Raw genomic sequence first — 12,457 nt, forward strand, 5'->3', positions numbered from 1 at the left:
GGATGTTTGAATACATGTGTAAACTTGGTGCTGGCAAGCTGCAACCTTACCTGCCAAATTTCATCCTGGTATAAATTTTACAGCCAAATTATAAACCTCTGGAAAAGAGATTTTATAACCAAGGTCCCAATGGACTCTCTTTAATGTCTGGAATGATAAAACTAACCCTTTCAAAAGACAAGTGTCATGGCCAAATGGAGAAATTACTATGCTTTCCTTCCACCCACTACATTTCAATTTTAATTTTATGAATATTGCAAATTATATAACACACACATTATAACCTCTAACGGGGCTCATTTATAAGAGCAGTGTCCATCAATTATAAATTTTCCATGACATTAATAAAATGGCAAGAAGAACTAATTATGATGACTTCTGAGACGAAAGATGCCTTGGACTAATCATTAACGAGGTCGAAACGATACTTTTAAAAAACGCAGCAAGTTCCAATTATGAGTGAAATGAGATTATGAAAATGATCACAGAAAAGACATTAACCTGATGAGTTCCACAGTCTCCGAGTACATGGTATATGGAGATTTCGCCTCTAATGGATCGCGCTCCATAGCATTCCCGCACTCAATGAAGGAAAGGGCAGCATCAGCATAATTCACGGCTTTGCCAAACTTTTCCAGCTAAAAAGAGAAAGAAGAGCCACGTTCAAAGGATGTTCTAGCTTTCATTTAAAAATAAGCTTAAAATTATCAGCACAAAGGCACGCTGAAATAGGACCGTGTCTTTGCCAGACTCTGCTCTTGGTATTGTTGACACAGATGTGCATCTGTAAGAGCATATGCCTCCTCCCAGTGCAGCTTACTGTGGGAAGCTCTTAAAAAGAGAGGTGAAGAACTTTCGGCTGCATTCCTCAATGCAGTCTTAAGATGTTCTTAAGCTATTGATATGTCTGACTTATCCTTCACTGCACCTTCCTGTTGCATGCCCCCCTTTGGAACAAGGTAGGAAACAGGGTTGCTAGGTCTCCCTTGGCAACTGGTGGGGAATGAAGGGGCATCGTTGCTAGATCCAGGTTGGGAAACTCCTGGAGATTTGAGGGTGAAGCCTAGAGAGGACAGACACCTCAATGGGGTACAATTGAATAGACTCCACCCTCCAAAGCATCCATTTTCCCCAGGGGAGCTGATCTCTATGGTCTGGATATGAGCTGTAATTCCAGGAGATCCCCAAGTCCTACCTGGAGGCTGGAATATCAAGTAGAAACAGTAACTGAACCAAGACCCCCTTTGCTAAATAGGGTTCAGCAATGTACTATACAAAATGATGTACAATAACAAAATGGGAATCCAATCCAGAAAAGCAATGGAGTGGATAAGGATGTCAAGTTTAAGGGTAGTGATAGGGTAAAGAACAGAATTAAATAAAGAGTAACCATTCCAACAAAGGATGTATGGGAGGTTTGCTGTGCTCATACAAGGCTGCCAACAAGTTGCTGTTAAGCAGTGCCTGTCTCGGTATTCCAGTCAGAGTGCAGGGGATGTCAAATGACATGCGACAGGAAAGAGCTGCCTGCAGGCACCAGCAGGATGTGTGATGCCTTTTTGCATTAATGCTGCATGAGAAACAGCCGGAATTCTGCCAGGTCCAGACAAAGGTAACAAGATGGAAGGCTTGCCGACATGCCGAGTGAATTAGACAGTGTGGGCACAGTGGTGGTGAGGGGAGTGGATTGACACAGCGTGAGGAGGCTGTCATGAGCCTAGGCCAGTAAACGTTTGCTAGCAGATGTTTACCCACATCACATGCATGTGCTTTTAAAGGTCAATCAGCCACAGGAGGTGTTGTCAGCCTACTTCTGTGAACCATCAGCAGTAAGCTTAGAACACCTTCATGAAGCAGGCACTTCAACAGGAATGAATATTAAGTGACAAGCAGAGGCAGCAGTCCAAATCTGCGCATTTGGTCCACAGTGGATCAAGGGAGAACAGAAAGACTCAAACACACCCATGCCTGATCTGTGTTGCTGGTCTGAATAAGAGGAGACTGTTTGATTTGGGCTTGCTATTCCCCTGTCCCAGTGGGTGCTTCCCCACCACTGCTCAGCAGACCAACGACAGAATAAAATGGCTGGAAATGAGAAGAACATTGCCAGAATCCCGAAATGCTGATGTCATTCCTGGTGAAGTTTGGTGAAGTTTGGTTCAGGGGGGCCAAAGTTATAGACCGTCAAAGGGGTAGCCCCCATCTCCTGTTAGCTCCCATTGGAAACAATGGAGGATGGGGGCACCCCTTTTGGTGGTCCATAACTTTGAGTCCCCTGAAGCAAACTTCACCAAACTCAGTTGGTATCATCAGGACAGTCTCTGGATGATACCGTGAAATTTTGGTGCCACTAGCTTTAAAAAAAGCGTCCCCTGCAGGCCAAAATGCAAAAACTACCAAAATACAAAAAAATCAGATGGACCCGAATATTCAAGTATATCCGAATATGTCATTTATTTATTCGGGCCTACAGATAATTTTATGCCCGAATAAATCCGAATCTGAATTTTACCGAATGTCTAGGGTATTGACCAAGCCTAGTAGAGACCACAAAAACTAGGGCTGGAAGCCTAGAGCCTCACTCAGAAGTGACATCAGATCTTTCCAAACTCCGCTCTCCCCAGACACTACCACTCACTTCTCCCAGCATTTGCTGAGGCAGTTTTGGGAACACTATTTCTGCCCTCTCCATTGGAATGTTAAACTAGTTTATAAAGCCAACCTAGAACCTTCTGATTTTTATACCTTATTTCACAGGTGTCAAACTCACGGCCCTCCAGAAGTTATGGACTACAGTTCCCATCATTCCCTGCCAGAACGATGATTGCAGGGGATGATGGCAACTGTAGTCCATAACATCTGGAGGGCCACGAAGGCATGCCTGAGAACATCGTGCATTGCAACAGTTCTGCAAACATTAACAATTAATTACAAGAGTGAAGGGCACACTTTAAGAAAGCAAGCAGATGAGAAATTTTCCTCTCTGGTTTATAATGATATGTTTGCAAGAAGCAGTGGGGTACTAAGATGATAACCATGCCACCAAAAAGAATGCAACTTTGACACTTACCAGGGCATCTGCTTTGTGCTTTAGCTTCTTGGCCTCTTGCATGTAGTAATCTGCATTGTGGAGCCTAACCAAACAACAATAACAAGAACAGCAATCAGCTGAGAAGATTTCATTTTTGTAGTCGCTAAAGCCAAATAGTCCTAACCATGGATTATCACTCTACTTTGGTTAAGATCACACACAGTGAAACTGTTGTTTTGTTTGTGGAGATCATATTTAGGGAGACATTAGCGAGACCATAAGACATTAGTCTGGGAAGATTCACTCAACGCAACATGTAATGCTTAACCATGGTTTCACTTCAAACCATGGTTTTCCTTTCTGGATTGTAGTTAACCCTTAACTACTATTTAGGTATGTAATTCCAGATGTTAATGCTGAGTCACAGCTAAGAAAAACAAGCCCAGGGTTTGCATGATGCCGGGAGAGGTTGTCAAATAGCTCATTACAAACGCTGTCTGGTTTTCAGGACAAACTGGCCCCATTTATTTTTGTTTCCCTTCTGTCTTATCAGTGCAAAGCTGCAGGATGCAAAGCTGTGATTGATGAGCTGGCTGCAAAATGGCTAACAGTGGAAATCAGAAGCCCAAAGGGGCCTATTAAACTTTGCTGAACAGAAGGAAATGAGAAACCATTCAAAGTGATTAACCATAAGAAGCTACTATTAGAAAAACTAAAATACAAACTAAAATATATATGTATGTTTTCTGTAGGGGAGAAAGAATTCGTCAGCATTATCCACAAAAGATGCTTGCTTAATCATAAAAGATGCAAAATGTTGCTTTTAATGGGATACAAGCCCCCAATTGTCAGATGATGGTTAGCCTGGGATCATAAATACAGGCATACTGGAGTGGTCATTGCTCTGTAGCACAGCTAATGTTCTGTGTTGCATAGGGCCTTTCTTTCAACTCTGGACACCACCAGTGGAACAGCTGAGAAAGTCATCTACTAGGGAAAGAGTTGCCTTCGGTCTAAATAGACAATACTGAACAAAACAGATAATGGTAGTAGGATCCATATTTCATTTGGCAGACATAACTGCTGGTGCTGGAAAGTGCTGTGAAGTTGCTTCTGAATTACTGCAGTAAGCATACAGTCTTTAAATACCTGCATACATATGCCTGGGTACACAAACTGTACATGGGTGCCTAAAGATGTGCATCTGTCACAAATGATACTCAGGCATCCCATGTCTACCCACTACAAAACAGTGTCAGGGTTACTGCTGAAATGAACAAAAACTCGTCAGTGACATTATTAGAACAAGCAGCAGAGCTACACCTGTGGAAGTTGCTATTTGGCCAGGGGAGAAGGCAACAGAGTTAACCTGCCTCACTTGCATGGGTTTTGAATCGGGCGCCCTTCCTTTTCCATCTCTGAATGGAAGCTTGCTCCATCTTTATCCAGTCTCTTCCCTAACATCCATCAACAGACTGCCATCTCTTGGTTTTCGGAAACTTTTTCTCCCACCTACCCAAATACTAGCAATTGTGAGCACCTAACAGCAGTAGATGGGCAGTTAGTCTGGGGCAGATAAAGAAAGTGCATTTTCACACAGTGGAATTCGGTGCTACAATATGTAGAGAGGGCCACTACATCTTTAATCTATATATATAAAAAGCTAACAGTGACTTTGTTAGTCATGTCCTAAAGGCAAAACGGCTGGACAGATCACCCCCAAATTTTCACATGATGTTCCTCCCTGTTGCGGGCAGGATAATCAGACCTTCAAATCGCCGAAAGTCCATACCTGAGCCAGGTAAAATGTCTTTTTTCCTGGCGCACCAGGCCATGAAGCTGGCTGTGTTTAACTGTCACCCTTAGAATGTTTGTGCAGCATGTCTGTGGCCTGAGGGCTTGGTATGTCCTTAGAATGTTCGCGCAGATGGCCACAGATGAGCAGTGAAAACAGTAAACAGGTAATACTGCTAGGTAATACGAGTGGAAGTGAAACACATACACACTTTGCCGTGTGAGACATCAGATGAGGTTCCCCCCCCACACGCATGAGTAACTCTTTCACTCTCCTCTGTGCCTCCTCACCCACCTGCTGCCACACAACACACATACTCTCATACACATCCAGCTCATCTCTCACACACCTCACTCCTGCTCCTCCCCACTCACATCTAACCACCACTTACCCATTTCCTCCCACCCATATTAAGCGCCACGGCTCTCTTTTTTTACTAAAAGCAACTGGCTGGAGTTTGCCTTTTTCTTCTAGGGAAAATCCCATGGGGTGAGGCGGGAATCCAACTACTACTGGCTCCGGCTTCTTTTGCACATGGCCCTTTAAGAACCCAGGGAGCTGGTCTCGATCTGAACACCTCACCACGCTGCCTCTGCTGCCTGACTGGAATAGCCTCCTTGCCCCAGTTCTGCCTTACCCAAGCCAGGACTGTGCGTGTCAACCAGCCTCATGGACAGCGGGATTCACACTCTGGACAGTTCCGTTGTGGAATGGAAAGGGTTACCTTATACTAAAAAAACAAGACACCATCATATAACAATGTGAATTGAAAAGGGAAAGAGGGATACCATTTGACCACCCCAAAAGGCTATGCTGGGGATCATTGGACCTGCATGGACATCTGTGTGGGTTGCGGACTGTGATGAGAAGGACAATTGCCACAGCAACGCGTGGCCAGGCCCCGCTAGTAAGAGATAAAATTCATGGAGAATAAGATTGTAGATAGCTATTAGTTACAATGGCTAGATGGACCCTCATGTTCAGAGGCAGCATACCACTGAATAGTAACTACTAGGAAGCAACATGAGGGGAAGGCCTCGGTGCCCATTTGTGGACCTTCCAGGACATCTGAGTGGCCACTCTGGAAAACAGAAAACTGGAATAGGTAGACTTCTGGTTTGATCCTCAGGGCTACCCTCACATTCTTATGTTCTTAAAAATTTCCAATTATTCCTTTATTTTGCTCTCTGCAAAGTAAACTTTATAAAATCTGAAAAAAACATGTCCTGCAGTATGTACAGTGAGACTGATGTAAAGACAAATGCACTCTTTAATTTACATGATGTAGCAATACCTTCCTCACTGTCCCTTGGAGAATCTGCATGCCTCTTTAATCGAATTTAGGCCATATTAGATGACAGGGCCCTAGCAATGTAAAGCCTGAGTCAGAGATGACTACTGTCATGCCCCTGGGCTGTTCAATAGCGAGACTCCGTGTCCAGATGACTTCTTTATTATGAAACAGCATCAGGAGTAAGCATTTAGACTTCTATTGCCAGGACGAAAGATTAAGTGCCAAAACACTTTCCATTATACCCCCGTCATGCTGCCACATCACACAACACCACCCCTTTCCAGTACCATGGTCCAGAGACAATGCAGCCTCCTCTAGGGTCAAAACAACCTACATTCCACACTACTGCAAGAGCTACAACAGCAGGTGTCTAGTGAGCTGATAAGGCAGTGCCTGGGAAGCGAAAGTACAGAGACTGAGAAAGTACAACCATGGTAATGACGGGGGAGGGGGGAAGAGGAGTTCAGAGGATCCCTTGTCTCAGCGGGGGGGACATGGCAGGATCAACCCAGAAATGGGCCAATCATGACAACTACAAAACTTTGTTCTTGCTACCTACATGTCATCAAATGTAATTTTAGGTCTTCTTAGCTCGGGATCCCCATTGGTGAAGGCAGGTGGCACAGACCAGATATCATTGTCTAGATGGCTGGAGTCAAGCAGAGTGTTTGTGGGCCTGCTGTGAGAATCTTCCTCCTGTGGGAAAGCAATTTTAATTAGCAGCTTCGGCTTGTGCGCTAATAATACCTTCATATGTCACATAATGCAAGTTGGTGCACCTTGAAATTAAAATCCAGGCACATATTTTGCATCTCGCAGACTTCATGTCATAAGTCAAGCTCAGCAGATTAATTAAGCACCACAGCTACAGATTTCTCACACGAACGGCATCATTAACACCCACTTCCCAAAAGGTGTTATGTCAGCATGGGTGCCTTGTAGCATTGCTTGCTTATTAAAAGGTAAGAAGACAAACAGCGAGCAGAAATTCACAATATCCGATGATTAGTGCTGAAGCTGAATATAAACGGTGGGACTACCACTGATAATAATTCAACACTCCCTCTTATATCAGTTATATCACATCTTAATTCTATTAAATTGTTACATGAAAGAGCTGAGGAGATCAAACAGAGGTGTAGCTGCACATACACATGCACACAGGGATCTGGGGAAAAAAAATCACTTTTTTTATTCTGTAAATCATTGCACATCTTGTGTGACCCACCAAATAAGGTTGCCAACCACCTTGGAGAAAGAAAATATCCCATCTTTTTAATAGGGCTTGTATGTGCGTGTAAAGTGCCATCGAGTTGCATCAGACTTACAGCGATGAAGTACGGTTTCATGGCAAGAGACGAATGGGATGGTTTGCCACTGCCTCCCTTTGCATAGTGACCCTGGTATTCCTTAGTGGTCTCCCAAACAAGCACTAGCCAGAACCGACCCTGCTTAGCTTCTCAGATCTGATGAGGTCAGGCTAGTCTAGGCCATCCAGGTCAGGGCAATAAATGCTTAATGTGTGGGAAATGGTGTATTAAAGGAATGGGATCTTGTTTCCCGGTCTAGCCAGAAACTCTATCATTACATTAATAAAGCCCATCATCTTTCTAGTTTTGCCATGTGCTTGTGTTTGTGAGAGGAGTATGACTCAACAGAGCCATTCGGGGGTGGGCGGTATATGAAATCTAATAAATAAATAAATAAATAGATAGATAGATAGTGGAGCACCTGCTTCACAGGTAGACTACTCAGGGAAGGGCAGCAGCTTAGTGGTAGAGCATCGCCTGACATGCAGAAGTTCCCAGGTTCAAACCCCATCATCAACAGCTAAAAGGATTAGAGAGTAGGTAATGTGAAATACTCCCATCTTGAGATGTTGGGGAGCTGCAGCCAGTCTGAGTAGAAAACACTGACCTTGATGAATTCAGTATAAGGCAGCTGTGTGTCATCATGTGATTCAAGCCCCAGAAGGGATCATGGATAACAGGGGGCATGTGAATGACTGCCTGAGACCCTTGGGAACTGCTGCCAGTCAGAGCTGGCAATGTGGAGCTAGGTTGACCAAAGATTGTGTGTACAATTGCAAAACCAGGTATCACAGTGAGTTAAGAATATTAAACTACAGGAATTACATTTATTATTCTGTAAGTCTGTGGACCTTGTTTTAAGTGGAAGGTTCTGTGTAGGGACAGACTGTCCCAACTAGCAAGGACCAAGACCAGATTTAACCAGTCCAAAAACAGAGGACCATACCAATAACAGTTCTGTCAGTTTCTCACTTGTTATTTACAGATACGTTTGGATAAGGGTCTTCAGCTGGAGGAAGAAGAAACACAGTTCCCTTGAGTCCGCAATGCATCTTTTGCCAGAAGGGCAGAGAGATAATTTAATTACTACCTAGGAGACATGCTTCGGATTATCTGGAGCCAAGATACTTGCTAGGACAAGAATTACAGAGACAGGACTATTTTTGATCTTTTCTTTCTTTGATTGCAATTCTGTTCTTAGTGTTTTATTAATAAACCTAACGCCCTGTTAGAGTGAACTGGAGTGTTTTGATCTGGATGGAGGTGGGGTGCGGAATTCTACCTAAGCCTATCTCAGCCTATATAATTTTCCTGGTCCTCTCAGTTACATTATTTAGGAAGTACAGGCAAACCCCCCAGGGAAGCAGAAAATCAATACCTAGCAGAATTGTTCCCTACCATCCCCTTGGATCTCTCCCCACATGAGTATCCTATTGTTCTATAAACCTGGAGGTGCATATGAGTTATTGATTTTGTGTGGATTGTGAGGTGGATTTAGGCCCAGTGGTAAAGCTGAAGTCCTTTGACACCCTGGGGTACCTGGGTAAGGAGAGGGACACGGATTTTCTGAAGAACTCCAAGGACATCACCAGTGTGTTGTCAAGAACTTGGCATGGTATATGGAGTATGTTCAGCTGGGTGAATCACCATTTGTGCGATACCAAGCCTTGATATTTCGCTTCCACGTGGAAGTTCCTTTAGCCAGCATTTGCTCTCTGTTTCCTTTTAATAACTTTGTGAGTCACTTACACAGATTCCCTTTGGGTTAGAAGAGGACTTATTTTCATTTTTCCTGTGTTTTGAGCAGCTGTTAGCCTGCAAGGGGTTTGCCGGGTTGTTTTCTTGGCTGAAGGAGCCACTGTCATTTCGTCTGGGTGCTGTCTCATCCAGCAAAGGAGATAACGGTGGGGGGAGCAGTTTCTCTTCTCTCTTCTTAGTCACCTTTTTAACTGAATTGTTGCTGCTAAGGAGAAAAAAAGAAGTGTTTGTTATTGCCAGGACTCATCTGACATAGACATGTACACAGACGAGTCTTCTGATAAGTGACCTGAGTCTGCTGTGTCAAGAGGACTGTGGGTTTTTATTTTTACATTTGTAGCATGAGTCAGCAGAGGCAACACTAGGCACTGCTCTGCCCATATGTGTGCTCTTCAGAATTGAGCCACCCTGAGCGAAAGCTCTGAAACTGGCTGCAAATTCTATAAAATGCACAAGATAGCAATCACTCTGAAAAGATAGGTATACTTAATGCCAATTTTGGAGCCTTTCAGCAATGGCCAAACTCCCACTGGCTTGCCTTTGCAAGTACTTGAAAAATTCCTTGAGGTATTGCCAATGCCTGCCACAAAAGCTTAAAAGCAAACCAAGTGGATTAAAACAACTTGCACCAATTCCCTAGGCTTTCTAGCACAAAAATCCTCCTCTGTCTGAAGGGAAATAAAATATCAGTGGTGAGAAGAGCTTGGTAGACACAGGAATGAGCATTTCCCACTAGCAGAGTCCTGTAAAAGCATATCCTGCATCTACCAAGCCTTTCTTGCCGCTGCTGCCCCTGCTTCCTACAGATAAGAGGTTTTCTCTTGCACAGCTGGGGATGGGGAAGAAGACAGGCAGGTAGGTTTGGCATACAGCTGATGCGACAGCAAAACACATCATGAGCTTGGCTGTATGTGTGTGTGCAGGGGGAGGGGTATTAGGGATGTGGCCCAGGAGTCAAGGGGGCAGCAGCCTGAAAAAATCTGGAAGCCACTGTTCTATGTGGTACCAGCCCCATAATCTCTTCTTTGCACTCAGTTTTTCCTGAACAGGAGAAGGCATGCATCAAAGCAAAGAAAACGTATCTTCTACCTGCTTCTACAGCAACAGACCTGCTCCCTTGGGAGAGTTGAGAGTTGGCCTCATGTGGTAATTTAGTGGTAATTTAGTGGTAATTTAGTGGTAAGGCTGGTGCTGTGCGTCCTCGGAAATAATACTTTTCCCCTCTTAAAAACAACAACAACAAAACAGTCTTTGCAGCCTGAAAAAAACGAAAAGCCAAACAGATCCACATGGCTCCTTAACATGTTAATTTGGCCATGGATTTTTTAAATAATATTTTAGTTACTGTCCTAGTCCAGTCAATGAAGATTACTTGAATTTTAATCTTTCTTTAGACAACTAATATTGCATTCTACAGCCATTTACTTTTCATGATTATTGACTTAAATTTTCAATAGCAAATTAAGTCAACAGGAATTTATGTCTCCCTCTTAGTCAATTTAAGTCAGTGTCAGGCATTTATAGATTTACAATACCTCAAAGCAACAAATCAAAGAGGAACAAGCACAACAAAACAGCAATTTCTCGATTGGGGGAAATTCAATAGCCTCACCTGGTGGTACTTTGCATCACTCCACCAGTTTTAATGATAATGATGTCCATTTCAATTACTGCCTAACAACAGCCGTTATCAAATAAAAACCATTGCTGTCAAATGGGCGTTTTATTACCATTCACACTAATATGACATATCTATCTGTCTATCTGTCTTTAAGAGAAGTTTTAAATGAAGATTTGTTACATTTTATCACATTAGAGAACTTGGTAAAAATGAAAAATTGAACCATTATAACAGATAGATAGATAGATAGATAGATAGATAGATAGATAGATAGATAGACAGACAGACAGACAGACAGACAGACAGACAGACACCACCCTGTGCTACTGATTTGTTCCTTTAAACCAACCTATAAATACATAAATCTTCTTAGTTGTTTATATACTAATACTGTCTCAGTGGCCTCAATAATCTCCTTGCGCACTAAAAAACTTAGCTCACAGTAGTGAAGCCAAAACCTATACACTTGCTACTTTTAGAACATCTGGTAACTGAGGAAAAGGTTTGTAGTTTAAAACAAATCTAGATCCCAAAAATCTTAGGAGGTTGAGCACATCCCCGCAGTAGCCAAAAAAGGACTGTCACAAATTGGTGCCTTAGTGGAGGGACACAGACGTGACGTTTCAAAAACTGTTACTCAAGGTGGTCATCTATAAATAAATATTTAAATATTAAATAAATGTTTAAGAAATGTAATTAGGTTTGTCAATGTTAACAGGTTTGTCAAAATGCCTCCTAAGCACTGGGGCGGGGGGGGGGGGGGGGGGGGAGAGAAGATGAGATTGTAGCTACAGGGGATAGTGCAGAAATTGAGGACATTCTGAATGTTGACCAGGTAGAGATCTGGAATACAAAGTAAGAGTACTTGAGAAATTAAAAGCAGAAAGAGAATTACAATTGACCAGAAGGCCCAAGTGAGGGACAAGAGAGAAGCTCAAAGGGACATAGAATTAAAAGAGAGAGTGAGCAAGAGAGAAAAAGCCCAAAGGCAGCCTGAAATCAAATTAAACAAATTAAAAATGGAATAATTATGGCTGAGTTGGGAAATACTAGGCTTGGTGGTCAAGCTTGCTATAGTGATCAAAAGAAATTTCAAAAATTTCAAAAAGGAGGCAATATTGAAGTGTTTTTCTGTTAGCTTCGAAAGGGCTTGTAAAGATTTTCAAGTAACTGACAATGAAAGGATGATTTATATCCATTCATAAATTTTTGGGGGAGGGTGTTAAAGGACATTTACTCTTAAATGAAGTCTTTAGACCATGATCTCTTTAAAGAAAGAGTGAGACAGAGATTTGGACTAACAGCTGAGCAAAGCAGAAAACATATTAGGGAACTTTGTAAAAAATCAGATGAAAACTATAAGTGAATCTGTTAAATTGCTGGTTGACTAACAGCAGGGCCAAAACTAGAAATCAAATAGTCAGTTTAATAGTTCTGGAACAGTTAACATGGTCATGCCCAGAGAGTATAAGTAGATTGAACTGGACAAAAAGGCAGAGAACACAGAAAGAGTGAAATTTTGGATCTCTGGATGAGGATTTGGGAGGGAGACATTTTATTTCAGAGAATCAAAAGGTATGAGATTGACTCCCTCAGGAAAAAAATCTCAGAAAACCAACCCTACAAAAGAGACACTTCAGACTAGGAG

General features: G+C 42.7%; 1 protein-coding gene across 4 annotated transcripts in view; it reads right to left on the minus strand.

Moving 5' to 3' along the window:
- Nucleotides 1-12,457, minus strand: part of AFF2 (AF4/FMR2 family member 2) — a 472,276-nt gene that overhangs the window by 30,161 nt on the left and 429,658 nt on the right. For 2 of the 4 annotated variants that reach the window (XM_048515047.1, XM_048515046.1), the window contains exons 13-16: nucleotides 9,180-9,390; nucleotides 6,680-6,816; nucleotides 3,071-3,134; nucleotides 502-638 (exon numbers count right to left, since the gene is read on the minus strand). In XM_048515047.1, coding sequence (XP_048371004.1) covers nucleotides 502-638; nucleotides 3,071-3,134; nucleotides 6,680-6,816; nucleotides 9,180-9,390 — 549 coding nt within the window. Of the gene's footprint in view, nucleotides 1-501; nucleotides 639-3,070; nucleotides 3,135-6,679; nucleotides 6,817-9,179; nucleotides 9,394-12,457 lie in introns of all 4 variants that reach the window. The other 2 variants (XM_048515045.1, XM_048515044.1) reach the window with 1 other exon arrangement.

Source organism: Sphaerodactylus townsendi, linkage group LG13 (genome assembly GCF_021028975.2).
Source record: "Sphaerodactylus townsendi isolate TG3544 linkage group LG13, MPM_Stown_v2.3, whole genome shotgun sequence".
Classification (NCBI taxonomy): Eukaryota; Metazoa; Chordata; class Lepidosauria; order Squamata; family Sphaerodactylidae; genus Sphaerodactylus; species Sphaerodactylus townsendi.